The 27,801-nt window shown below is 33.8% G+C and overlaps 2 protein-coding genes across 3 annotated transcripts in view; both read left to right on the top strand.

The window, feature by feature from the left end:
* The first annotated feature begins 3,432 nt into the window (after positions 1-3,432).
* Positions 3,433-4,042, top strand: LOC149562630 (AP2-like ethylene-responsive transcription factor At1g16060). The gene is made up of 2 exons (XM_089828007.1): positions 3,433-3,603; positions 3,716-4,042. The coding sequence occupies exons 1-2, from the start codon at positions 3,433-3,435 to the stop codon at positions 4,040-4,042; spliced, it is 498 nt and encodes a 165-aa protein (XP_089684133.1).
* Positions 4,043-14,110: 10,068 nt separating this feature from the next.
* LOC149562629 (Ribophorin I) overlaps positions 14,111-27,801 on the top strand; it is a 33,298-nt gene continuing 19,607 nt past the window's right edge. For both annotated transcript variants that reach the window (XM_089826102.1, XM_089826101.1), the window contains exons 1-8: positions 14,111-14,268; positions 15,443-15,487; positions 15,615-16,246; positions 16,360-16,507; positions 16,612-16,791; positions 18,022-18,090; positions 18,223-18,312; positions 19,339-19,497. In XM_089826102.1, coding sequence (XP_089682228.1) covers positions 14,164-14,268; positions 15,443-15,487; positions 15,615-16,246; positions 16,360-16,507; positions 16,612-16,791; positions 18,022-18,090; positions 18,223-18,312; positions 19,339-19,497 — 1,428 coding nt within the window. In that variant the 5' untranslated portion in view covers positions 14,111-14,163. The remainder of the gene's footprint in view (positions 14,269-15,442; positions 15,488-15,614; positions 16,247-16,359; positions 16,508-16,611; positions 16,792-18,021; positions 18,091-18,222; positions 18,313-19,338; positions 19,498-27,801) is intronic.

Here is a 27,801-nt window from a genome sequence, read left to right as displayed (position 1 = left end):
TGAGGACTTTTTGAAAAATGCTTCAGGAAAAATTTTCTATGCTGATATTGTTTCATGATTCTTGTCGAATTGTATGGACTTCGTACAAGAAGCAACAATCGTTGAGAAAGTAGCAAATGCTTATGTACGAGAGTACTTTGTACCACTGATAGGATACCATGAAGCAATTTGTGCATATCGAGGAACTCCACATGCATCTATTGCTGGCAACCTCTTTTCTCATAAAGCAGTTGAAGAGTGTGAGGTTGCATCATGCATTTATAGTGCTGTATGTTTAGCTATTACTAATGAATGTGACCTTGTTCTAGTTCATGTATTAAATGCACACACTACTCATTTGGGTGAATGTCTTGTGACAAGAGTGACAAATTTGTACAATGCATTCATGTCTTTGTACACAAATCTACCCAAGGAAACTAGTGTTCCATGTGAACAGAAGCATCCAAGTGACAAACAACTCCCAACTGAAGCAAATCTCACTACTCCAACTATAGATTTGACTACTCCAACTCCTTCAACTGCAAGCTCTTCATGAACTGTTTGATTGTCTAGTAGTACTATAAACTGAATTTTGCTCATAAATTGGAAGTACTAATGTCAAAGTTCAATTACCACATTGTCCTTGTCCTATGGTTACATGTATGTATGAAGTGTGAAAAATAACACATAGACTATTGTGCTTTGCGTATTGTTACATGTATCTACAAAGTATGGAGAATACTGTAGAGACTAGGTGCTCTATCTAGGGACTTTATGCTATGAATGAACAAGTATGTACAAGTAATGTGAATATTGTATCGATATATGAATAAAAAGATTATTAAAATGATGTCTCTTCGAGCTTTGTTATGAATATAATTGGTTGTAAACTTATGATACTATTATTACTATAGTGAAGTTTAGAACTTGAATACTAATTATACTATTAAGATGCAATGAATAGTGGAATTTATTGGTGAAAAATTAAACATTGTAATTGATAGTCATCAGTTGCACATTTATTGAAAAGTATACTATTAACATGCAATGAATAGTGGAAACCATTGATGGAAAATAAAACATTGTAATTGATAGTCATCCGCTGCACATTTTTTCAATAGTATGTATGGAATTGTTTATATTAATGATATTTGTATGATTATTGCCATAAAAAGTATATCCATGAAAGAATGACACTAAGTGCAACATATATCTTAGAACTAACTGATGCTCGATAACTTCTAAGAAATGTTCCTCATTGAAAACAGATTTTTCATCTCCATATTACACAAGAATGGATTTTCTTGATGCATTTGTTTCATTGGAACGTGATACAGATCACCTCTCTGAAAGTCCAATATCTAGTATTCTTGAAAAAATTCGAGAACTTCCAGAGGAATGCCAAAGGAAAATATTGGAAAGATATTTTTATGATAAGCATGTTGTCATGTTCAGATATGATGGATGGGGAGACATTCAGCCAATACCACACACTAATCAAATTCGTGTTCTATCCCCATTCATGACTAATGGTAAATTGATTTACTTAAAACATCTAGTGCGGCAATATAGGGAAGCTCATATCATAGTTCATTGTGAAGATATCATAAGACATTTCCCTCCTAGAAATCACACTGCACAAGAATTAACAACCATTTTCAATCCAGCATGCAAGACACTATTCTGCGAACTATCACCATTTAGCACGGTTGCTGAAGATGAAACACTTTTGTCCATAATAAACCTTGTGGTAACATATCCAATGTTTTCACTTGAATGGATTATAAGACATGACAACACATAAATTATTGGGCAATGGTATGATAATGATACAGGAGCGTTGGCAGCTAAGACCATAAAGCATCATTACTCATGTCATTTTTTGTTTGTATTTGAGAATAGTTTTGAGCCACTTGGCATTCATCTTGTAGCAGATATTGGGAGATGGCGCTTTCTTTATTGATGAACTAATTATTACAAGATGACAATTACCACAAGAATATAGTGATGATGTATAAGTTTATGCTTACTATGAATGAAAGTTCACAACTTGCATGTAAAAGCTATAATATTTTTTACTATGATATAGTATAATATGTATCCGATAATTTCAATGTCATTTGCTTCTTAGTGAAGTATCCCTTGAGGCTTCAAAAAATATATTACAATATGTATCTAGTAACTTCCATCTCACTTTATAATATATTAGAAGTTGTTTTGAACTTTGATTGTTGCAAACATGCAGATAGCTTTATTTAGCTAATCATTTTTTTGCAAAGTTGACTACGAACTAGTAAAAGTTTGATCTACTATGTTTGATTTGTGCGCAATGATTATGCCACACAATACATTATTTTTCACATATGTAGAATAAGAACTAGTGACCTAATTAATTACATCTAATGTTGTGAAGGTTTGATTATGCTTTTCTTAATATGAAATTTTGATTGCAAAGCAGGAAAATCAACAAGGACCAAATACACAAGCTTGGCAGTTGAGTGAAGAAAAAAATAGTAAGTAAAGTTATACATTTGATTAGAATCTAGAAATTTCAAAGTTACAAGTTTCCAAAATTTGCTTGTTTCTTTGTGTATTATTCCCTTAAGATCCATGTTAGCATTTCATAAGATCTCTATTGGCATAAGTTTCTGTCTTCAAAGTAATGATTGCCAACAAAAGAAGTCAAAGATACAGTGTGCTTGAATAGATCTCAAAGATGCAAAATTACTAATTGTATTGTCTTCTTGACTACAAAATCTATAATCAGAACCTCATAGAATAGATTAAAACGCATATATTCATTTGTAAGTTGAGACCACCCACAGCCAAACAATTTGTTTTCCACTTTTTGAACAATGTCTCTAGATTGTTGACCCCCTTGCAGTGAATGGAGCATATCCACAGAACATGATGACTAAGTTGGCTGAGAACAAAATTGAGCATGTGCCTACCTATGAAGAACTTGTAATAAAAGCATGGATGACACTAATCTTGATAACATTAGTAGGTTTTACACTATTCTTCACAGTGGACAATACTCCATGGTTTGTAACGTTAATTGTACTGTGTACGGTAGCCATATTGTATGCATTTGGTATGTAACCAAGCAACATACAATAATAGTAATGTCACTAGTCATGACAGTAGTAATGACGATTAGTATTTATCGGCTGGTAGTGTTCTAATTGATCATAGTATGGAAATAATGTTTATAATGGAGATAAGCTACAAGTAACTACTGACAAAAGATGATTATGAACAATATTACAACAATCATTTTTGACCTGCTATTTTCTGGAATTGCATATCGTTTTCATTTCTTTATAATTGAAATTGTTGTTTGAGAGGATTGGTCATTTGCAGTGTAATGTAAACATGTGTGTATTGAGACATGTCTTAACAAAAGTTTAATTGTGCCATAGAAACACAAAAGAAGAAATGGAGAAGACATAAATGGGTGTTCGCAAGAAAGCATCTGGTCGATTTTCAGCAGAGATAACATTGCCCAAGCTACGAAGACAAAAATGGCTAGGAACATTTGACACAGAAGAACAAGCAGCCTTTGCCTATGATATGGCCATCATGTCAATGAGAGGCAGTAATGCATACATCAACTTTTGCCATGTCAACTATACACCTCATAATCAATCTTCCAATGTGTAGAGCACTCAGATCTCAAATGTAATGAGATCAAATAGGAAGAAAACTAAATACATGAAATTGTCTGAATTGCAAGAATGTTCTGAAAAAGTTGAAGAAAAAAAAGGACATGTCATTTTGTAATGGATCTAAAATCTATCCAAAAGAAAAGTCATATCGAGGTGTATGGAAACGTTCAAGTGGTCGTTATGTTGCACAAGTGTGGAATCCTATACAACAAAAGCAAAAATGGCTAGGAACATTTGATACCAAAGAGGAAGCTGCTATTGCATATGATCTGGCTGCAATATCCTTCAAAGGATACAAAGCCATTACAAATATTGTGCATCCAGATACAGAGATACATGAAACAAAAAGTATCTCTCACTTAGAGAAAGATCAACTTCTTGACTGTTCAAGTTGAACGATGTCCAATAGAAATAGGTAAAAATGGTCCAATGTCAATGGTCTATACAAATGATCATTTTGGTCAAACAATACCCATCACTGAGAACCAACACTATCTAACCATGATGCACATGAAACCTAACATTCTTGAAAGTTTTCATAGAAATCTAGTACAAGATCTTCCATCGAAAGAACATATCAATTCCATATATGCTACTAGCATAGATAACATGTATTCTTCAGAAAGTGACACAAAAATTCACTTTCCATTATTTCAATCAATCTATCCTACTGCAATTCGACTACCCAATTTTGAAACAAGTTATCAAAATATACATCCCTCAAATTTGATAAACTCATGCCCATTGCAACAACTAGAAAAAGTTGTTTCCCCCATGCACCTGTCTCATGAAAAATGGAATTCTGCAATTCTCAACATGGATCCAATTATAGAAAAATATGATAGTAATGTTCCCATTGAAAATGTTCCTTCATTTCTAGACAATCTTGCTGCCAATCCTAACAATATAGACATGTGTGGTGTTAACCATGACACATTTGACTTCTCCAGTTTCCATGTGACATCAGAGAATAATGTCATTGAGCTTCACCATTGAATTTATGATTCAAATGGTACAGACATAGAGCAATCTCAACATTATTTCTATTGCTTGATGATATAGTCAACATATCATATTTGATGTGGAGATGTGAAGAGAAGGTGGAAAAAGCAAAAAGATAATATGGAGGCATGATTGAAGAAAAGCATAGTAGCAATTTGTGTATTCGCTACTTGTGTTTTGTATTAGCATTTTTCTTTACTTCATCAATGACTGTTTAATATTGAGGTCGCAATGTGAAGAGGAAACATGAAAAAAAACATAAAGATAACATGGAAACATGACCAAAAAACAAGAGTATCAATGTTTGTATTTGCTACTTGTGTTTTCTATTAGCATTATGTTTCTTGAATATTTCATCAAGAAATTCTAATGATGCAATATGTTATGTGTGTTTTAGTCTAGTATCATAATATATCTTTTTCTAATATGCTATAGTAGAAGAGATAAGAAGTATAAGTTTTTGTACTACCTAGCCTTCAAGTTACATTTATCATTGTGAAATAGTGCATGCAATTATTCCTCTATAAAAATATTAGCATGTTGTTTTTTGAATATTTCATAAAGGAATTCTAATGATGCAACATGTTATGTGTTTTCTGTTCTAGTATCATAATATATTTTTTTTTTACTACGCAATAGTAGAAAGAAGTACAAGTTTTTGTATGGCCTACATGTCTTCAATTTACATTTATCATTGTGAGATAGTGTATGAAATTATTCGTCTATAAAAATATCAATGTGGAAGTACACTTTCTTGTCATGACAACCATAGTGCAAATCTAAATCATTCTATGAAAGTTGAATTGTTCCATACTAGATACTTCTGAAAAAATGGGACTACATATTGCAATGTATAGTATAGTTCCTTATGGCAAGTGTAATTTTAAAGAATATAAAAATCAAAGTAAATAATCCAAGATAACTAAAAATAGTATATTGAAAAGATGCATCTTTTCATGCAGGAAAGCAATATCCGCATGTAGAAAAGAATCATAGTGTAAGTATACAAGTGACAAGAAAACCAAGGTGGTACTAGTCCTTCCTGAAACATAAAATGATACAAAATCAAATAGAAATTATAGACCTAGAGCATTACAAGCCAACACATCAAGATAGAACTTGCAATATTGACATTGCACTAGAGAATGAAGGACTATGCAGAGTACCAACATTCAAGTACAACATAGGAGACTGCTTATTTGATGCCTTGGAATTCTTACTAAATTATAGATATACATCACTTGAGCTAAGAAATGGAACCATTGATTACTTCTTACAATGCAAACAAGAAGGTGAATCAGAAGCATTGCATTTGTATAGTACATAACTTCATTCACAAACTCTATATGAATTGCACCGAGTACATGATCCAGAAACATATTTGCGTAGAATGTGACTTTCTGCAAAGCAAAACATACACAATGGAGAAGTTGGACTATGGGGAGATATATTCTACATTCACTGGTTATCGAAGTGGTTAAAAATACAAATATGCATTTGGTCAACAACAACAACAAGAAAGTACTTGCACTTCAATGAATCAATAGAAGAAGAAGCATACTCAATCCTCTTTCATGATACAAATCCTACTGCTGGTCACTTTGAACCACTACTAAGATTACAGTCAGAAAGAGTAATTCATCGAGCACAAATGCAATACAACAAACTGAAGAGATTTATAAAAGAGCATAACACACAACACATTGTAGAAGTTGCAAACAAAAATAATATAGGACATGACAAGGTGCACATTAAAAATATCAAACTAGAGAGCCCTAATAGAAAGCATGTACTTTGACTATGTCACCTCAAGAGATTTATCAGAGATTCTCCAAGTAATACTACAAAAAATACAACAAATGCACTTCGACTATGTCATCTTAAGAAATTTATTAGAGATACGCAAAATAATACAACGAATAATGCAAATCGAAGCAAGAACACTCAAAATAAGTCAACATGCACATCTAGAATCCAAAGAACAAAAAAAAGAGGCAGGATAGTGTCATCTGGTAAAAAAATAAAAACAGGATTGTCACTAATAGAGATATTTGAAACAACAATCCAAGATACACCAAAACACACATGCTCAATTTGTCAACTATTGTGTTTCATGAAAGACATCAGACCAATGAAACAAAAGGAAAAGAACAACTATTATACTTTGACGCAAATAAAATATGAAGCGCCAAATAATTTCATCTGTCGAACATGCTTGTTTTCATTGAAACACTTCAAGCTCCCAACATATAGTACACCAAAAAATATTAGAATTAATGAACCAATAGAAGATGTGCAAATATTGTCACAACTAGAAGAATGACTAGTGTCAATGAGAATTGCATTTGCTCAAATATGGGAATTAGGATACAAAAGATCACAAGTGGGATTGATAGGTTCTATTATCAATGTTCCCGTGAACATGAATATCATACAAAATGCACTACCACAAACAACCAATAGCACAACAACTATTGTCGTTGCTCTCAAAAGGTGACTAGAATACAAAAATGCATTTCAAATAGGAATGGTGCAGCCAAATGTAGTGATGCAAGCGCTCTCAAAACTCACAAGTACACCACTATACATAATGGAAAATGTTAAAATAAAAGAAGATTGGAAAGAAGCTCTTGAGATTAATGTTGAGAACGAAAGGACATATGCAAATTGTGAACATGAAACATCCTCTCCATTCAGTGAAAATGCAACACAATCATACGATGACGAAGAACATATTGAGCCTTCAGAAACCTTGGTACATGGATTCACTGAATCTAGATCGATACATAAAATGCAAGACAAGATAATTGACGTCGCACTTGCACAAGAGCACCACCCAATTGGAATATTCAAAGACAAATATGCTGAGGAAATGAATTTTCCCACATTATTCTTTGGTAAACCACGTGACGAAGACATCATTCAAAGATTTTCTTACCAAAAGATTGCACGATGGGAACTCCTACAATCAAAAAGGTACTTTGCATACCACACAAAAAATATATTCTTCAAGACTATCAAGATATTAGTGCAACAAATACTCTCTACAATGTGGATAAGAATACGAAAGGGACAATTGAAAGGACACAAATTACAAGCAAAAGATGTTAAGAAAAAACCCAACTTGGAAAGAATTCTCAAATTAGACATTGGATACATTGACTTCAAAAGAATAAGAATATCACCAGACTACGTACACCAACTTAAGAAGAATGTTTTTGCAATGATACGCCAACTAGGGCCTCCAACTTTTTTTGTTACTTTTACTAGTGCAAAACAAAATTGGGATCCACTATTAACTGCACTCGAACAATTGCACAACGTGCATCAGTCAAAAATTGAACAACAAAAAGAGTATGAAACAAAAGGTGACAAATTCAATCTAATAAAGAAAGACCCAGTGACTTGTGCACGATACTATAGGCATAGAATAGATGCAATGAAGAAATTAATTTTAACTGATGAATCGTTCTTTGGAAATGTTGTGGATTACTTCTCTGTAACTAAATTCCAAAATCGAGGAAATGAACATGATCATTTCGTACTCTGGGTAAAAAATGCACCAATATATGGAACAAATAGCAATACATCCATCATAGACTTTATTGACAAGTACATTACTTGTGCAACTGAACATATAGAGCCTAGTCTTCGTACAATTCACAAGCACCACCACACAAAGCGATGTAGAAGACTAAGAAAGATTTCATGCAGATATAATTTTCCTTTTCCACCCCTCCAAAGGACAATAATACTTGAACCATTGTCAGAGAAGAATGAAGCAATAAGTTCAAAAGCAACAAGTATCTTTGCAATATTAGAAAAGGCAAACTATGACCTATCATACACATTTCAAATGTTCTTAGATGAAATTGGAACGAATGAAGAAGAATATATCTTGGCTCTAAGATCAACTCTACAATGATCAACGCTCTTTTTGCGACGAAAGCCATCAAAAATTTGGAACAACAACTTTGCGAAGAGAATTCCACAACTATGGAGAGCCAATACTAATGCACAATTTGTACTGAACGCATATGCTGCAACAATTTATTGTAGCTCATACATGACAAAAGTGGACAAAACAATGACAAATACATTTAAAAGAATACGTAATGACCACAAACAAGATAGTATTGATGCAATACGAATGATAACAAAGCTAGGAAATGCGCTACTAAATTTACAACAAATGTCATCACAACAAGCAGTACACATAGTTCTATCACTGCCACTAAATCATAGCTCAAGAAAGTGCATATTCATAGACACAAGAGATGATCACAATTGCACATTTATACTAAAAAGCAATAAAGAATTACTTAAAGAACCTGATGAGTCAGAAAATGTCCTCTCAAAATCCTTAGTGGACTACTATTTAAGTCGATCTCCAATCCTTCATAGCATATGCCTTGTAGAATTTGTCTCCAAGTATAGCAAAAAGGGCACAAAATACACACAAAAAGCAAAACCGAGTATAATACGATTTATCAACTTCAGCAAACACATGGACCTAGAAAATTATTGTAGAGAACAATTAATACTCTATGTTCCATTTACAATCAATGAGAGCACATTGAAACAAAGTTTTACATCATGGGAACAAGCACATTTATACTATCAGCAAATAATCATAATGAATCAAGCAAAGTTTAACCATAACACAACTCCTGCATGGGGTGACATGGAAAAAGCAATCAAGGATCTAGATACTGAAAATGACAAAATGGATAGCCAAACCCTCACAGTCAACAAACATGAGAAAATTGAGCAATATGACATACAAAAAGACATCCAACACAAGGTACAGAAGATACAAAGCAACATACGTTATAACACTTTTGAAATAAGCCACCATCCACAAATTATGGACAATGATGAGTACTACAAATTGAGGCAAATGCTAAATAGAGAACAACAAGCAATCATCAAAGATATTGTTAAAAAAAAAATTAAAAACAACAAGAACCCATTGCATCTATTCTTGACAGGGGGAGCCCGAATTGGAAAGACTTTCACTGCAAAAGTTATATACCAAGCTCTCCTTCAGATCTACAATAAGTACATCGACAATGATTCGAACAAACCAAAAGGCCTAATAACAACTTATACAGGAAAGGCGACACACAATGTAGGTGGAGTCACATTACATTCAGCATTCCACATACCTTTTATCACATCTGACTTCTTGCCACTTAATAGTGACATACTAGATGTAATGTCAAAGCACTATGATCAGTTATGTGTACTTCTCATTGATGAGATATCATTAGTTGGTGCAACATTCCTACGTTACATTGACAAACGATTGCGTGAGATAATGCAAATGCCTACCATACACTTTGGAAATGTCGATATAATTTTTTGTGGAGACTTGTACCAAGCACAACCAATACTTGATGTAGTCGTATTTGAAAATAAAGCAACTATTTCAGAATTGATGCCTTACAATTTTTGGATAGACAACGTTAAATGTTATTCGTTAACACGTACAGTAAGGCAAAACGATGAAAAATTCATTAATGTTCTCAAAAAAATACGAATAGGCATGCAAACAAATGAAGATTTGCACTATATCAATGAACAATGCATGAGAAAACCACCATTGGACCCAACACTGCCATTCCTTTTCTATAGAAGAATTGATGTCGATGCTCATAATACAAAAATTCTTGCAATAGTTTTTGGTGAAATGACTGTCCTCAATGCCATTGATGAACATGATGAAAATAACAATGCATTATGCCTACACACATGAACAATTTCACTCCCACATCAAATTCATCTCAAACCAAATATTTTGGTAGAACTATATGTAGGAAACTACAACACAAAAGATGGTCTAGTAAATGGATCAGATGGAATATTCAAAGCATACACAAAATATAATGATTTTGACATAGTTTGGATAAGATTTAACGACAATACAATTGGACAACAACAACGCAAGAAACTCGTACAATGCTATACAGGAAAAATTGAAAATGACTGGGTATCGATACTATGCATTATTCAACCTATCCAAAAGGCATCGGTAAAAAATAAAATTATTGTACGAAAACAATTCCCTATACAGATAGCATGTGCAAGAACAATACATAGGTCACAAGGACTTACAATGGAGGCAATGGCTTTCGACCCCACAGGCGTTAGACAACATGGATTAACATACACAACACTATCACGAACTAAAACAATTGACTCATTATTCCTTTTAAAACCTCTAACACCAAAACATTTTAAAATCAAAGAGAGAATACATCTCGAAATGTCCTGCCTAGAATCAAGTGCAAAATGGCAATTCGAGAATGATGATACATGTTGTCATAACACACCATCCATGCTATTATGCACACTAAACACACGTAGTTTAAAGCCTCACATAAATGATATAACTAATGACTATGATTTAATGTCATCTGACATCATGTGCATTCAAGAAGTACACATGCAAATCCCTAAAATAAATGATGAATTCCAACATTTCAACAACTTCAATGCCTACCGCATACATGGTATAATGACACTAGCCAACAAAACCGTAGTCATTTCAAAGATAAAGCAATATAACACAACAAATATAGAATCTATTACAATAACGACTTTGATCAAAAGCAATGAACTAAATATATGTAATGTTTATGCAAGACCTAACACACCCATTGAAGAATATGCCACTATTATTCAACAAGTCACCGCATATGTCAAACCAATGACTAATCTATACATTGTAGGTGATTTCAATATTGATATGTCAACAAGAAATGCTAAGAAAGAAAATCTTCAAAAATATATGCAATACCACAACATGAATTACATCACAGAAAAAACACAAAATGTATACAATCCATCAATTGATCACATCTGGACAAACTCAAGTAATATATGTTGTTGTTACAAAGCAGAAGCATACTGGACTGATCACCTTGCTACATTCATAAGGTTCCATACTCCACTCTAGATTGCTAATACATAGACAACCAAACACAAAATTAAATAGAAGAACACATACAAGAATGCAAATACATCTTACACCTGACAATTTTATGTATCAAACACAATAACTCTAATATAATGGTATATATTTCAATGTTCTACATTTTTGTGCAGCACAATAATGGAAGGAAGCAAAAGAACAGGAAAGGGAACACATGTCAAGCAAGAGCAAACAACAAAAAGGTATTGAGCTTTTTTCATTTCCAATAACATGAATTCCCACATGAAAAATAACAAATCAATACATGAATTTCTAGTATTTGAAGAAATGTTAAATATCAAACCACTACAATACTAGACTAACACCATAATACTTTGTGCAGGTCAAAACTAGGAAACCCCAATGCAATATCAATTGAAGACTTGAATGCAAGAAAAGTAGGAAACATTTTTGAAGGAGACATACTTGTCATATATACAGCAACACTGGATAGAGAAAAAAAAACACGAGAGGTGCTACATGCAGACTTGACAGACTCTAAAAGAGAAATGACAATAACTTTGAATGTGACAGGGAACTTAGTACAAGAGTACAAACACAAGATAGTTCCAGGAACATCCATTATAGTGTCAGGATTTCAACTAGGACACAAAACAACCTTTGACTGTGGAGATTCAGATTGCATCTTGAAGCTCCAAGATTCAAGCACAATTGAAACTATACCGCGACTTTGCCAAGAATACAAATTCATACCAAGCTCCACAATCAAACAGCTACTCACAAGCACAAGTACCTATGCCATTGGTACAATAGGTGCATTAGTAGTTGTAGGACGACAGACTGGCTCCCAATATGTTGTTGACATAAAATATGGAAATAATGGCGATGGCAAAGTACAGGTAAAAAACACACTAAATACTTCTTTTTATGCAACATGTATAGTAGTCATGTTTCTATTATGTACAGCGTTCTAAAAGTAGAAAATAAAATTGTTTTGTCAATTACTAGCTACAAATCAACTCTAGATTCCAAGAAGAATCCATGCAAATAGCAATCCAATTACAAAGAGGTGAGACTCCTGCAATGTTGTTTAGAAACATTGTACGACGAAATGACATGGATAGAACATTTCGCACAGGGGTTGCTACATACATCTGTACACTAAAAGACAAGAGAACATTGGATGCCTTGAATGCATTGCTACAAACAACACTACAGGTAAGCAAACTTAGATAATTCAACACTTCAACTATTAATTAATTCTTACATAAGCTACATTAATATCAAAATATATCTTGCAAGTTGATGGAGTTCTCAAAGTAGCCAACGCATTCACAAATCCATTTCATGCATTTTGTTCCCAATGTAACTTAAAATTTGAGGATTATGGAATGTTAGAAGACAAAACAACTCATTGCAATAGATGCAATCAAGAGGTTCCATATGTATATTCATTATACCTAAAGACTATCATCACAACTGAAAACAAACAAATTATCCAGTCTTCAATAGATAAGTGCATTGTTGAATGACTACTACCAAGCCTAAAAGACACAAAAGTTGAGGACTACAGACAAGACAAATCAAAGTTCATCTTTCATCGTCAAAGGTCAATTCACATTAAACCAGAACAATGCCATCAATCATGTTGTGACAAATGGAAATTGAACAATTTCTCAGAACAAAAGGTAAACATGACTAGTCACTAATTAGCATTTATTTAAAATATTAAAATCAACTTATTATGAGACATAATCACAATATACTAACATGCACAAAATGGAATTTGCAGGTATCATGGATAGCTATAATGACATATCAAGCTATAATTAATGGTAGTTACAAAAGACACTAGTCAATACAAAGAAAGGTGTACAATCAAACAATGTATACGCATGAGTCTCATACCCAAGTACACTCTCTGTGTCATATATGTATAATGAAATAATGTGCATGCATTGATATGCTATAAGACATAGTTTTTCTCTATCAAGTTGCATAGCATAATTGAGTACATGCTTTGCTAATGTAAATTATTAGTGAAATACAATAAAAATTGCATAGTTTGCTTTATCCTATTGCATATCCAATGTATAAAACACTATCTAAATTGCTACATGTCATATGCAAAAACTATACTAAGGCAGGAACTTTGACGCTTTGTGTCCTTGTTATAATGCATATATTATCGGCATTTCTTTAGATAGATTTATTTAAGATATCTATACTAGTTTATATACCAACCATTACATAAGGATTAACCCAATTAAAATAAATCTTAAATAAAAGGTAAAATTATTAAGAATATATGCAAATTTTCATAACCTAATTTTTTTGGGAAAGACTTGATCTTAGTCTCTAGTTTACTTTGTACAAAGGGCAGTCATGCGAAGTGCTAAGAGAGTTGGCGCTTGGCTTGAGCGGCTTTGGATTATGGTTCTTTGAATAGTTTACGTATTAATTGAAGTCGATTGTAAAAATAAAAATAAAACATTTAAAAGACTTTAGAGAGAGCGATTTTGATATGAGATAGGGGGTTTACGAAGAGCTAAAAGAGCAGAAGAGCAGGGAAAAGAGATGGATCGTTTTGGAATGGGATCGAAGTGTTTCCTGCTGTTTCTGCTGGTGCTTCCTTTTGCATGCGTCGCCTCTGACTTGGTGCTTACCAAGGTCGATCGCAAGGTAACATCAACAATGAACTTATTTTCTCTCTTTATTATTGTCACTGCAGAGCTGTTGTGGTGATTTCCATTGCATCCTCCGAAATGGCCCTAACCTTCAGCGAAACGCTCGATCCACAACCCTGAGTCGGATCTCCTTTTTGTTGTACATAGTCTGTCACACAAGTAGTTTCAATCTGCATAGCTTAGCTTCCGGGCTGAAGATTTTTGTGTTATTAGAGAATGATGCATAGGATGTAGAGGGTTTACTCCTGACAACCTAAATTGCATATCATCTGCCCCAATGGATGAAGAAGAGTGGCTAAGTGTACAATGGTAGCTCGCGGATTTGATTGTACTTTAAGAGTGCATAAATTAAAACCAGTCTATTGTTTACAGAATTCCTATTGGTCCTTTGATTTCATTTTACAATTGCTGGATTACTATTTGTTGTTTCTGGGCTTCGTGTCCTATCTATATATACATGTTCGATTTGGAATACATTTAGTGCCACCAGAAGAATTTTTAGTTAGAGCTACAGAAAAGAGAGGAAACTATTTTAGAACAAATGGATTTGGTACATAGGAATCTGCGAAAGTTCAACTCAGGTAACAAATGCACCGGCTTCTTATATAGTATTACCATCTCTTATGCAGACATAGTGTTCAGCTATTCCTTGAACCTTAGAAGATTTCCTACACATAGTGGTGACTGAGCTCATATCTCTATGCATATAGATTTAGCAATGGCACCTCCACTAAACTGCCTCTGAGAATTTCTATCTCAGTCCTTTTTTGATTACAGTCGATAATTATTTGAGATCTTGGTTGAGGGACAGTTATGTGTCTGGAATGACTTCTGTAATTGTTAATTGCTTTCAGTTTTACTTCCCCTCCCATAGGTGTGCCAACAGAAGGGATTATATACAAGTAAATCTAAAATTAATTTTTGTCTGCATTCTTTTTGTTTTTATGATGTGATTCATTAGTCCTTTTGTGATACTGCTGTGTGATAAACAATAAAGAATTTTGCAATTCGGGCTATGTGAAATAAAATTGATTATGTTTTTCTCTTATAGAGGTTCGATGGGTGCAATAATCTTGGTGCTTGCTTTCATGCACTTATTCTTTTAGAGTTTGTATCAATTACATTTTTTTACTATATATTAAATGGTTGTCTCTTTTTTGTTTGTGCAGATTGACGTGACATCACACATTGTACGGGTGGTCACATCCTTAAAGGTGAACATATTGTTATTGGTATTTTGTGTATGGAGGGAATTTCTATGAACATGTGTTTTTAACAGAGAACTTGTTTTCTGTGATAATATTGTCTCTGATGGTTTTTGCTCGAATGAATTGAGTGCAGGTTGAAAATACTGGATCAAGTGCAGCTTCAAATGTTCTCATTACATTCCCTACAGGCCAGGAAAGTAATCTGGCATATGTGAGAGCAGCCACCATTGAAGGAAGGGGGAAAAATAAGGTTTCTCTTCAGCTTCCAGTAAATCCTTCTCAATCAGAGGGTCTTCCTGATGGAGTAGCATTATTTTCAATTTCTTTGTTGAAGCCGCTAAGTAAAGGTGATACTGTAACTATAGAGGTGCTGTCAGTGTTCACTCACTCGTTAATGCCATTACCTGAAGAGATCTCCCAGGCACAATCCCAGCTTGTTGTTTATCGCGACACTGCTTACTTTTTCTCGCCTTACCTTGTGAAAGTGCAAACTACAACTATCAAGACTCCGAGTCCTAGAATAGAGTCATATACCAAAATTGATCCCACAAAAGTTGTAGATGCAGAACTTAAGTACGGGCCATATGAGAATCTTCCAGCATTTTCTTTTTCGCCCTTTATTGTTCATTTTGAAAATAATCAGCCATTTCCAGTAGTGAAGGAGCTTGTGCGAGAAATCGAAATTTCACATTGGGGAAATGTTCAGATAACAGAACATTGTCATCTTGTTCATGGTGGAGCTCGTTTGAAAGGTGGATTTTCAAGGTTTGTCCAATTTCATGGTTAAGTTACACTTCCAGTTATGTAATTCTTTGTTGCAAAATACATGGTCTATTATAAAAGATCAGAGTTTCGCTTCTAAGTATGGTTTCTAACAGGATTGAATACCAAGCAAGACCCAATATAAGAGGTGCATCATCTTTTAGGACTCTATTGGCTAAACTACCACCTGGAGCACATTCTGTTTATTACCGAGATGAGATTGGTAACATCTCTACATCACATTTGAGAAGTGATGCCAGAAAGGTTAGATTTATTTTTGCGTTCTCATTGATTTATCTCCCACTCCCTTTATGTTAAACTTTCAGATTGTTTGGTAGTTTACCATGGTCTTATTGCTATTAATGCAGACAGAGTTGGAAATTGAACCTCGATATCCCATGTTTGGAGGCTGGCAAGCCACTTTTACCATAGGTTATGGATTGCCCCTAAAGGATTTTCTTTTCCAAGCATCTGATGGCAAGCGCTATCTTAATCTTACTTTTGCATCTCCATTCAATGATGTAATCATTGATAAGTTAACTGTGAAGGTAAGGAACATGAACACTTTGCCCATTGTAGTCAATAATAGGTAGTTATTTCTCACTATTTTGTCATATCATAAATATAATTGTTTCTCTAATAATTCATGTTCATATGAACAACAATGCCTATTCTTTTGGTACAGCAGGGTTTCTGTCATGCAAAGTATTGGTGCTCTTATCCTCATATGCTACATGCATTATATGCCCTATTCGTTGTTAATTACTTTCATGTTCTAGTTGACAGTAACATTGAAGTGCTAAATATCTTTCCCCCTTCGTGTTTGCTTACTTCCATGTCCATATGCGTTTTTATGGCAGTTGACAATTATATTGAAGTTTTAATTATCTTCCAGTTTCATTTTTTATGAAACTTAACCTGATAGGACATATTTTTGTGCCGTAGTTTTTAAGTCACAGTTTCTTGGTGATGAAGACTGTGGCAGGCAACGATATACACATACATAGACATGTAGACCAGTATTAGTTTTGTGGACACAGCATATATTTTATTAGCACAAGCTCCCATTTTTTTACTATGATTTGAGAAGAAACTTTGGTGCTAACAAGAAACTGATATATTGCATAAGAAATAGAAAAGTCTATGAGTGCATTTCTTTAGTTCTGTAGCTCTTTCAAGCAGGTATCTGCACTTCAGAAAAAGACTAGTCTCATATATATGTTATATCTAAGAAACTCTAGAACTTTCGCAATCTTCAAGGGACACATTCAGGAGATATACACTGGCTAAAAAACTTCATCTATGGCCTCTTGACACCTGACATAATCCCATATGTGTCTTCTTGACAAGGACATGTTTCAAATATAGGAGAGAGTAGCAGGGTGATGGGTGTGAGTCTTTGAGTAGCTTCTTTTTGGGGATTGCTTTATATGCTTATTAAGTCCCATTGATCTATGTTGGACATTTGTGAGTATGATATTATTTCTTTTTTTTGATATAGAGGAAACAACTGCATATTATGAATAATCTCTTTTTACATGACGTGGTTTTCCATCTCCCATTTTTAATTTTTCTGTTTTCATGGGAAACTCTAAAAGCCTTATAAAATATGCTATATACATGCAATTTTGTGTCATTTGGCAGTTTGTACTTTGATTCGTCTGTTGCATACTTCCTTAAAATTTTTCAAATTCTTTTTTTATGAACTGCTAAATGTTTTACTGATACTTTCAATCACCCAGATTACAAGATCATTAATCTGATATGTATGCTTGTAGGTTGCGCTACCAGAAGGATCTAAAAATCCTTCTGTTTCCATTCCTTTCTCTGTAGACCAGCATCAGGAGGTATAATTTATCACTAGACTATTGTTAAGGTTGAATACTTTTGTATTTTGTTTATTTTGTTTATATGGTTTAGGCAATCATCCAATTTGTAACACAGCTTATATGTGTATTTTTTTGGTAACTTTCCTGCAGATCAAATACTCCTATCTTGATACTATTGGGAGGATGGTTGTAGTTTTATCCAAGACAAATGTTGTACCTGAGCACAACGTGTTTGTTCAGGTGGTTATTTTTAGCTTGTAATCTGTTAGACTTTAATTTAATTTTTCGGCTATAAACCATAAACTACTTTCCTTCCTTTGAAACTTGTTTCTGGAAAAAATGGATACAGCAGTCACTGTTATGTTTATTTGCAGTGTGTGCACATATATACATACATTGAACTTTATTTTTTGTGTCTTCTCAATTATAGCTCTCGTTGAATGAAATATATTCTTTGTAGTAATCCTTTAATATAAGCTCAATAAGTACAATAAGATAACTTACGCTATAAGTGGCGGGTTCACACTTTTAACCACAAATTCTGATTATGAAATATTGAAATGAAGAACTGTCCAAATTATGGGCTATTTGGCAGTAAAAATTTAAAACTTCAGGTCTATTTTAATGAGCACACTAGGTACACATAATCATTAACTACTTTTCTGTACCCAATAATCTTACCATTTCGCAAAAGTCATTAATATAGAAATTTTATTTTCAAATAATGGTTTGTGTCATGATTGTAAGGTTATTCTGGTTTGAAGTTGCTTGATTTATGCTAAACTATCTTAGTGACAAAGCTGAGTACATAATCACAAGCCTCATGATGCTTGTGGAAATTTCCACAAGAAAGAGTTACTAGTCCAGCAAGGAAAGATTTTAAGATATGCCTCAATTTTTGTTGGCACAGCAGGAATTTTATTTCTGTACAAAACACAAAGTACAGTTGACTTCATATTAATCAAAAGCCACTTTCTAGTCTAGTTACTTTGAGTGGGAATTATTACTACCATGTCTAATATGGTGTCTATTAAGAAAATTACAATAGAAATAGGGTGAGGAGTTAAATAGTTGGAATAAAACATGCATTGAATGGTTGACAATCAAATTGCTCTGAACTTTTTTCTTTTTGTGCTTGAATTTTCATTACAAATTAAAGTATATCTACCATTTACATGATAGAAGAAAACCTCTGTATTGAGATTAGTGTGTTGGTGTGTGCATAAAATAATTTTTCTTTCTAATCTTAGTTTCTTCCATTTTCAGGTTTATTATAATTTTAGTACTTTCTCAATGCTGGCGGAGCCATTGATGCTGGTCACTGGTTTCTTCTTCTTCTTTCTGGCCTGTATTGCATACTCCCATTTTGATTTCTCAATTTCCAAGTCATCTGTTTCATACCTTGCCAAGCTGCAGAGAGAAGAGGTATGCCTGCTCAACAAATTAAGTGTTATTTTGCAATCTAGGAACTTTTAAAATGCATTCTTTAACAATTAAAATGGTATTGATATAATTATTGTTTACATGCTGCTGACTATTTTTAACAGTTTATAATCAATCATAAATGATATGGTTAGCTTTTTTTAATCTATAAGCGGAATAAGAATGGGTGATTGGAAACAGATGTTTCTTTTGTGGTTAATATGATCTGACTCTTTGCTGGATATTCTGGTGAACACTGTGTGTCAGATAATGCTTTTCAGCTCTAGCATTAATTCAATAATTGACTTATTCTATTTCTGTAGTTATTTTCATATTAAGAAAATGGATTACAGATATGTCTCATAGAGAAGCAGTGATACTAAGGATACAAATATTAGTGGGCGAAATTAAATAAAACAGGACCGAGGCAAAGAGTCCTTACAGAACTAACATGTTAAGTTTATTGGACTGCCACATATCCTTCTGTAGTTATGGAAGAAGATTGCTTCTGAGATTAGCCTACTGAATTAAGATAATGGATATACAATGGTTCTCCAAGACTATGATGCAATGCCTTTCATCTTCATGAGCTTTATTGATGTATCATGTGTGACAACTTGGTGAGATATCATACTCAATTTATTTGAAATGCCAACAATAATTCCTTACTTTTTATTTTGACTCTTCATGAATTGACTTCATGAAATGGTTAAGAAGTTCCAAGTGCAGATCTCTTTTGTTGTTGGCTTCAGCTAACCTTGAGAGACTTTATTAATGTATCATTTGTTACAACTTAGTGAGATATCATTCTCAATTGAAATACCAACGATAATTCCTTAATTTCATTTTTTGACTCTCCAATGAGCTACTTCATGAAATGCTTAAGAAGTTCCAAGTGCAGATATCTGTTGGTGTTGGCTTCATCTAACCTCGAGAAATATTCTGAAATAAACGTTAAAAAATGTGGGTGGACAATATCTTAATAATCTTATTTATAAGTTGAAGCTTAGGTACAGGTGCGGGTACATGAACCCGGTATGTGGGTATGTAATGTACCCTCCTTATGCAGGTCAGTTGTCTGATTGAGGTTGGTCTATCACTTGGTTCCCATAAGCCAACAGTTTGCAGAGGGACCCATTCAGGGGAAAGTAGCTGGTTTTGTTAGACTTTGGCAGTCTCCTAGATTGTTGGAGGAATTCCTATTTTCTAGGGATGATTGGGGAGCTAGTTGGGGTGTACTAAAGAACCTCCGGGATCATCCTGGATGTTTCTCGTACAGTTCCTAAATTCTAGGAGGGTTCCTGAAATTTAGGAAGGAACTGTCAGACAGCTCATGGTGGCTGGGCTACAGCAGAGGACCACCATATCTTCAGATGGGAGGCCAATCGGAGGTCACGACTCACAATTGTGAGACATGGATTTCAAAGTATAAATCAATAATTATAATGTTTTGGAGATTAATAAAATAATAATGAAGTGCTTAATATTAGTACTAATATAATAGTAAGTGTTCTTTATGACTATTTCCCCTAGAAATAAATTAGTGTTATGTTTAAATAAAGTGGCCACATTCAATGATTTAAGACCCTTCTCATGGATTGAACTCTAGGAGGACAGGAAATTAAATCAAAATAAAGACGTTATTGTCATTGAAAATTAAAGAATTCCTAAGGAGTTGGAACATGAGTTTGGAGGGTAAAGCTGGCTTTAAAGAAAAAGAGGGAAAGTCATTTTGGATTCATTGAAGAAAATTATTTTAGGAATGCAGCTGTGAAAGAAGTCTGGTACAGGGGTTTTGGATCTGAATTACTCTATCTGGGAATGAAAACTTCCAAATTGCAATTTGCCTGCAGTTATATTGTCCAAGGGTGGAGTGTAAGTGGATGTGCTAAGAGACTGAGTTTTGGAGGACAAGAGGTTCAAATCAACCAGTTATAGAGAGCGATTTATTTGCAGATTGCAGGGATTGCTCAAAGTTGCAGATTGACCATTATCCTTGTTGCTGGAAGTCGTTCCAACCTTCCAGAGGCCCAAAACTTCCAGGAATATCAGTGGGTGATTACGAGGTAGTTTGCAGATCCTAATTTTTGCCAATTTATTGACATCTTCAGGCAGATCTGGTATATAATAATATATAGATGGTGGTGGCATCTGATTCCTGAGAAAATCTGAGAAAACTCTGCACAGGGAAATCACCAGCTACAGATCACCAGATTGGGTACTTGATCTGGGCTTGAATTTTTCAAATTCACCCATTATTATTTCAGGGAGGCTGTATAGTAGGCGGTAGCAGCAGAACAGAAGTCAGCAGTCAACAATCATTAGTTCTGGAGAAATAAATTACTATTGTATCAACCTGTTATGGTTTATTGAACCCATCATTTGCCGCAATTCACAGTATTTGATCATAAAATCAGATTTAAATAGTTATTCCTACAATTGATGCATTGGTTTTCAAATTTGATTGCAACTTAGGTTTAAATCTCTTTAACTTCCATTATCATTCAATTTTTTTTTTGAAGAAACGACAAAATAAAAAGCAACAAAACTCCACACTCCAATTTTTTTCTCAAAATCACATGTCGAAGTGGTAAAAAATGTAAACAGAGGTGGTATAAGATGCAATGAGTGCTAAGTGTTCCATTTATTCTCATGAGAGATGGATACATGTTGAATCACTACTCATGAAACATGGGTCAATGAGTTTGACTCAAAATCACACAGGGGTGGTATATTTCAGGGTACGTCAAAGTTTTTTAGGGGTTTGGCTCCGTATGGGTACATGTGTGCATATAGATATATATAATACACAAAAATAAGAGAAATATACCGAATTGTGAAGCTAAATCATTTCATAGTATGATACTTGATCATTGATAAATGTCAAATGCAGAAGATAAAGTGTAAATGCCAATTGATAGTTGAAAAATATTCAAATAAGCTATATCAATGACATCATGCTGTCCTATATTCACAAATACAATGAAAATGTGAATATCTTTTCAGATAGAAAACATTATTCAGGCAAATGTTAATCAGCAGGATCAAATATTTTTTCATTCGATACTTTATTTGTTCATCTTTGTGATAATTGCTATGAGCATAACTACTGAAATAAATGATGCACAATGAATCTGGTTGTCACTTTGTCACATTTAGAGAATGTGCAGAACAAACACCACTTGAAATATAACATTATATAATGGAAAAGAACTGTTATATGTAATTTTTTTAATGCAATATGCAATGTACTTGTATACAGATTTTTAAAATCATATGGTGAAGAATTGTATCTCTTTCACATTGCTAGGTGTTGGGGTCTACAAGATCATTTACTTCTGTGGCACTCCCTATATAGGAGAAACTGGTCACCCAATTCGCACTAGAATTAAAGAACATAATGCGGACATCAAACATGAGTGGATGTTCAAATCAGCTCTAGCTGACCACTCCTCTCTACCAGACATCATATTTGCCTTGAGAACACCTAGGTATTGTGCAAGGAAGACAACTTCTTCAAAAGAAAGTATTGGAAGTCATAGAAACCTCGAATCAGCCGGCCAACCTTAATCATGATGTTAGTGCTTTGTGGCATTCTCTTTTATTTAATCTCAGATAATCTTCATCTCATCTCCTAGCTCTTTTCTTCTCCCTTGCTTATGCTCCTCCCCCCCTTGTTTCCCCCTCTCCTTCCATTTCCTGGTTGGATTTTTTTTGCAATCTCTTGTCTCCTTGGGCCTTTTCTTTATTTCTCGGCTAGGTTTTTGCTTGTGTCCCTTTCTCTTGGAGCCCCCCATGCTCTCTCTTCCCCTTTCCTCTTCCTCTTGTGTTTCCTTTGTTTCTTCCTCTCTCTCACACACAAATTTCATTTTCTCATACTCACGTTCACACACACACACACACACACATTTCATTTTCTCACACTCGTGTTTCGTATTTTTTCTTGTGGTAATATTTTTTTTTTTGTTATTTAATACATACATACATACATATGTATATTTATATTTACATATTACTAATTTTTTTTATATATAGGCATTATGAAAAATCTTTATATTATAAGATATTATATTGTGTTTTTTTTTTTGGTTGGTAAATAGCCAAAGCCTAGATTAATTATTATTATTTGTTTGAATTAATTATTATTATATGTTAAGTGAAGGTAGATTTGAACCCATGACCTTCCACATGAGAGGCTCGCAAGTTATTGTTGCGTTGTAGGCCTTTGCCTAAGATATTATATTGTGTTATACAATATATTATATTATAAAATATAATATATTTTATAGCCAAGTTTTATATTATATTATTTGCTTGCTTTATATAATATATTTATATGGAATTTTCAAATCTTAAATATACTCTTGTATTTTTTTGTCATATAATCTGTCATAATTTTTTAGATATTATATTAGAACTTATTATTTCTCTTTATAATATGTTTTTTTTTTGATTGGTAAACGGTCTAAGCCTTGTAAATTATATTAATTAAAACAGAAAAAAAGCAATCTAGTATCTCCGTTCAAATGGGCATTGGTAGGAAAGAATGGAGAAGAAAACTTCTAGTCTTGCCCAAGACCATAGTCCTTTATTATTACATTTTTAAAAGGGGCATACCTTAGTCTCAAAAAAGTTATCATTTTCTTTATTTTATATACATTTGAATTTATAAGATTCACGTCTGAATGTTGTTGAAAATATAGATCTTTATAAAGGACACGTTTGCATTTCAAAGGCTCGGGAGAAAATGACAAAGACGATCTGATCTTCATTTCCTTGCAACCACAATTCTACTACAATCCTGGATAATGAAATTACACCTTCCTTACCCGCTGATAAATAATGAAACTCAAATATAACATTAGTTCCGTTTATAAAATAAAAACATCAATTTAGGCAACCTTGTTTTCTTGATTGGATTTCCTTATATCTAATATGGGCAGCTTTATGATACAAATTTCTTGATATATTATAATGTTGTTAGTATTTAAAAACCTAATTAACCTTTCTCATATGATCCACCCATGCTTAATATTTTGTTCTCAGACTGTTTAGATTATTGTTTAATACTCTTTCTAATTTTTGTCTTCCCTCATTAACTAGTTAAGATTAGGGAGACTGTCCTAAAAACTAAGATTTGCTTATTACAAGGGAATGATGCAAAAGACATCAAAACAAGATCGGGCTCGAGAAGAGAAGATAAACGCTACAGTTACCTCTGATCTTGAAATATATGACAGAATTAGTTTGTTAAAACTCTTTAACATTTTACTTTGAATTTCTCTCCTTTCTTAAATTTTGTTTGATAGATTCAATGCTTAACATTGGATGTTTATATTTTGATACATATATACCCGATATACCCAAATCATAGTGACCGAATCTTACAGGATTAATTCAGATTATGATTCTCAAAACTATACAAGGGTTCATTAGATATATCTAAATTACCAATACCAATACAACACATATAAACAAAAACAATCCAGGAAGAGTCAAAAACCAAAAGCACACAAAAAGTTTACTATATTAATATATGAGGAAATATATACAATCCTTTGAGGGTTACAAAAGTCAAAAACTATATAAGGAGACCAGCTTGTAAATTTCTGAAATCTGCCCAACTAGCAACCCAATCTATAGAGGAGGATTCCAAACTTCACTTAACTAATCGTTGGGATAACTGCAGAACCCGAGGTGATGAGACAAAATGGAGGGCAACAAAAACAAGTATAAACCCCTTACGCTTGGGGAGCTTGAATGGAGCTTGCCTGCTCCTAAACCAAAAAGCTCCAGCTAAGCTATAAACAATATCCTTATGATCCCAGAAAAAATAGAGGGGGATCTACGAAAACATAATCTACACCTTCTAGCGCAATGTAGTACTAGAGAACATAGAGGCCGTGATCTATATAAAACCTACTGCTAAAATACCACTAAACTTCATCCTCCCCCTCCTTCAGACACACCATAATGATTTCCGAAGCTTCTTTTAAATTGGTAACTTGGCTGCGTGGAGGAAAAACATATGCAGTTCTTTCTTTGCTTGACTTGAAAAGCTTTGGAAGGATGAACTCTACATTATTAAGATTATCCAATTCCACCCCAGGTTCAATGTATGCAAAGTACAAATTTAGATAATTCTGTAGCCATTCCAAATTTTGTTCCTCTACGATCCCTCTCCAACGTAGGAGGAAGATGTTGGCTTCCATCTTAGGCCATTCCTAAAAAAATAGAACATTATCCCTAATAGAAAGAATAGGACACTTAAAGACATTTGCTAATGCTAAACTTCCTAGTGCATGATTCATGTAGACCTCAGGAAGGGGAATCCTCAATTGATGGTTAATGCTAAGGACTGCATTGTCCAAACCCTCTAGCCATGTAGGGTCAAAAATGCTACGACAGAGATTGATAATTTTAATACGATCAATGTTTGCCCTCGCCGGTCATGCAATGAAGGACCCAATGACCGAGCTGTTAGTACATCACGTGAAATTGTAATTGAAGATATGCTCACCTAAAACTCTGCTAACCACTACCCTAGACAAATCATCCATAGGATTAAGGATCCTATTCCATCTTTTAGGTTTTAACATTACCCCTAAATGTTATGGTTCGGATTTCTAGGGCATGAAATACAACTACAACCATCTCCATTTGACACATAGACAGAGCATGATCAACAGGGGATGCAAGCAGTAGAAATAGAAAAAACGTAAAAAAAAACAAGCGACAGATAACAAGCTACAAACTGAAATCAGAAGGGGTGGGAATACCTTGTTTACAGAAGAAGCCTTAATCGAAGGCATTGGGACCAACTAGAAATATCGGGATGAAATGTTCATGATTGAACGCCAGTCATTGAAGCCATGATTGCTATTCTCAATTTTGATTATCGATACATATTCATTGCTGTCCTCTATAAATATTTGAATAGTTAATTGATCATTAAATAAATAGTAATTAATTATTTAATCTTAGATGGATAGATGAGATTAGAAGTGAGAGAAAGAGAAAAGAAAACTAAGGGTAAGATTAAAATACAAAGTCCTCTGTTTAATAGTCTTGATGTATTAAAATGTCCTCTCCATCCGCTCCCATATTTGCAAGAAGATCTGCTTTTTTGTTTCCTTCTCTGAATATATGTTGAATCTTAGTTTCGTCTAATAAGTCTAATAATTTTAATACTTCAAGTTTTGAATTTAGAACCCAATTTGGAGTATACCTTTTCCTTAGGGCGTTAAGCACGATTTGGGAGTCCCTCTCTATTATAAGTTTTTTGATTCCCCCTCTATTATAAGTTTCTTGATTCCTAAATTTAAGCTCAGTTGAAGCCCTTCTTGGAGGGCTTCTAATTTTGCTAAATTGTTTGTGATGATACCCATAGGCTTGGCTCTTTTAATGACCCATTTTCTAGAATCTAAATTGATGATGCATCTTATTCTTGCTTTTTTGGGGTTCCCCTAGATGCTCCATCAAAATTCAATTTATACCAACCTTTTGGCAGAGGTTCCCATTTACATTCCATCCTAGCTTTCTGATTGTGTTTTTTATATACTATTGATGGGTTGATAAGTTTGCTCCAATTTCACTTCATTTCTCCATCCCATACTGTGAAAGTTCCTTCCTCTTTTACTACTCTTCTTAAATGGTTGTTCATAACTTCTGTTATACAAGCTTCTATTTTGTTAAGTAATGATGGAATGCTGAGTTCTGATTCACAAAAAATCCTCCTGTTCCTTTCTTTCCAGATCTCCCACATAAGAATGGAAGGGCTAATGTTCCAAAGTTTTCCATAAATTTTAAAAGAACCTCTATCAAGGCATCTTAACAATAGACTGTCAAGACTCCTGGGTAGGGGCGAGGTCCAATGAAGCTTTTGTGGGAGCCAATCCCAACATTCTTTTGCATACAAACATTGGAATAAAAGATGTTCTGAAGTTTTGTTTTCTTGTTTACATAAAAAGCACCTTGATTGACCCTCAGTTCCTATCTTCCTTGGGTCCGTTTGGATCGCGGATTTGAGCGGGAATTGGAATTCAAAATCCTCAAAAATTCCTAATCCATTGTTTGGGTTTGTAAAATAGGAATTGGAATTTAGGGAAATATGGATTCGGTATCCCCATTTCACCCCCAAAACAAGAATTCTATCTGCCCTCAAAATACTTGTAATTTGGAATTACTATTTTAATTCCCATTTTAAATCGCATTTTTTGAAAATGAGGATTTTAACTAAAGTGAAATTTAATTGGGTTCCCATTTGGGAACACCTATTTTTGCACATATGTTTAAAATTTAATTGAG

The sequence above is a fragment of the Cupressus sempervirens genome, chromosome 4, assembly GCF_028749045.1.
Source record: "Cupressus sempervirens isolate cs-2001-9-10 chromosome 4, ASM2874904v1, whole genome shotgun sequence".
Classification (NCBI taxonomy): Eukaryota; Viridiplantae; Streptophyta; class Pinopsida; order Cupressales; family Cupressaceae; genus Cupressus; species Cupressus sempervirens.
The sequence above is the reverse complement of the archived record's forward strand: the minus strand, read 5'-3'. Positions and strand labels throughout refer to the sequence as shown.

What these genes read in the sequence shown, in the direction of transcription:
- LOC149562630 (XM_089828007.1), top strand. Translation starts at nt 3,433, where the DNA reads ATGGGTGTTCGCAAGAAAGCATCTGGTCGATTTTCAGCAGAGATAACA. An exon ending in CATACATCAACTTTTGCCAT is followed by an intron (nt 3,604 to 3,715) that starts GTCAACTATACA and finishes CTGAATTGCAAG; the next exon opens with AATGTTCTGAAAAAGTTGAA.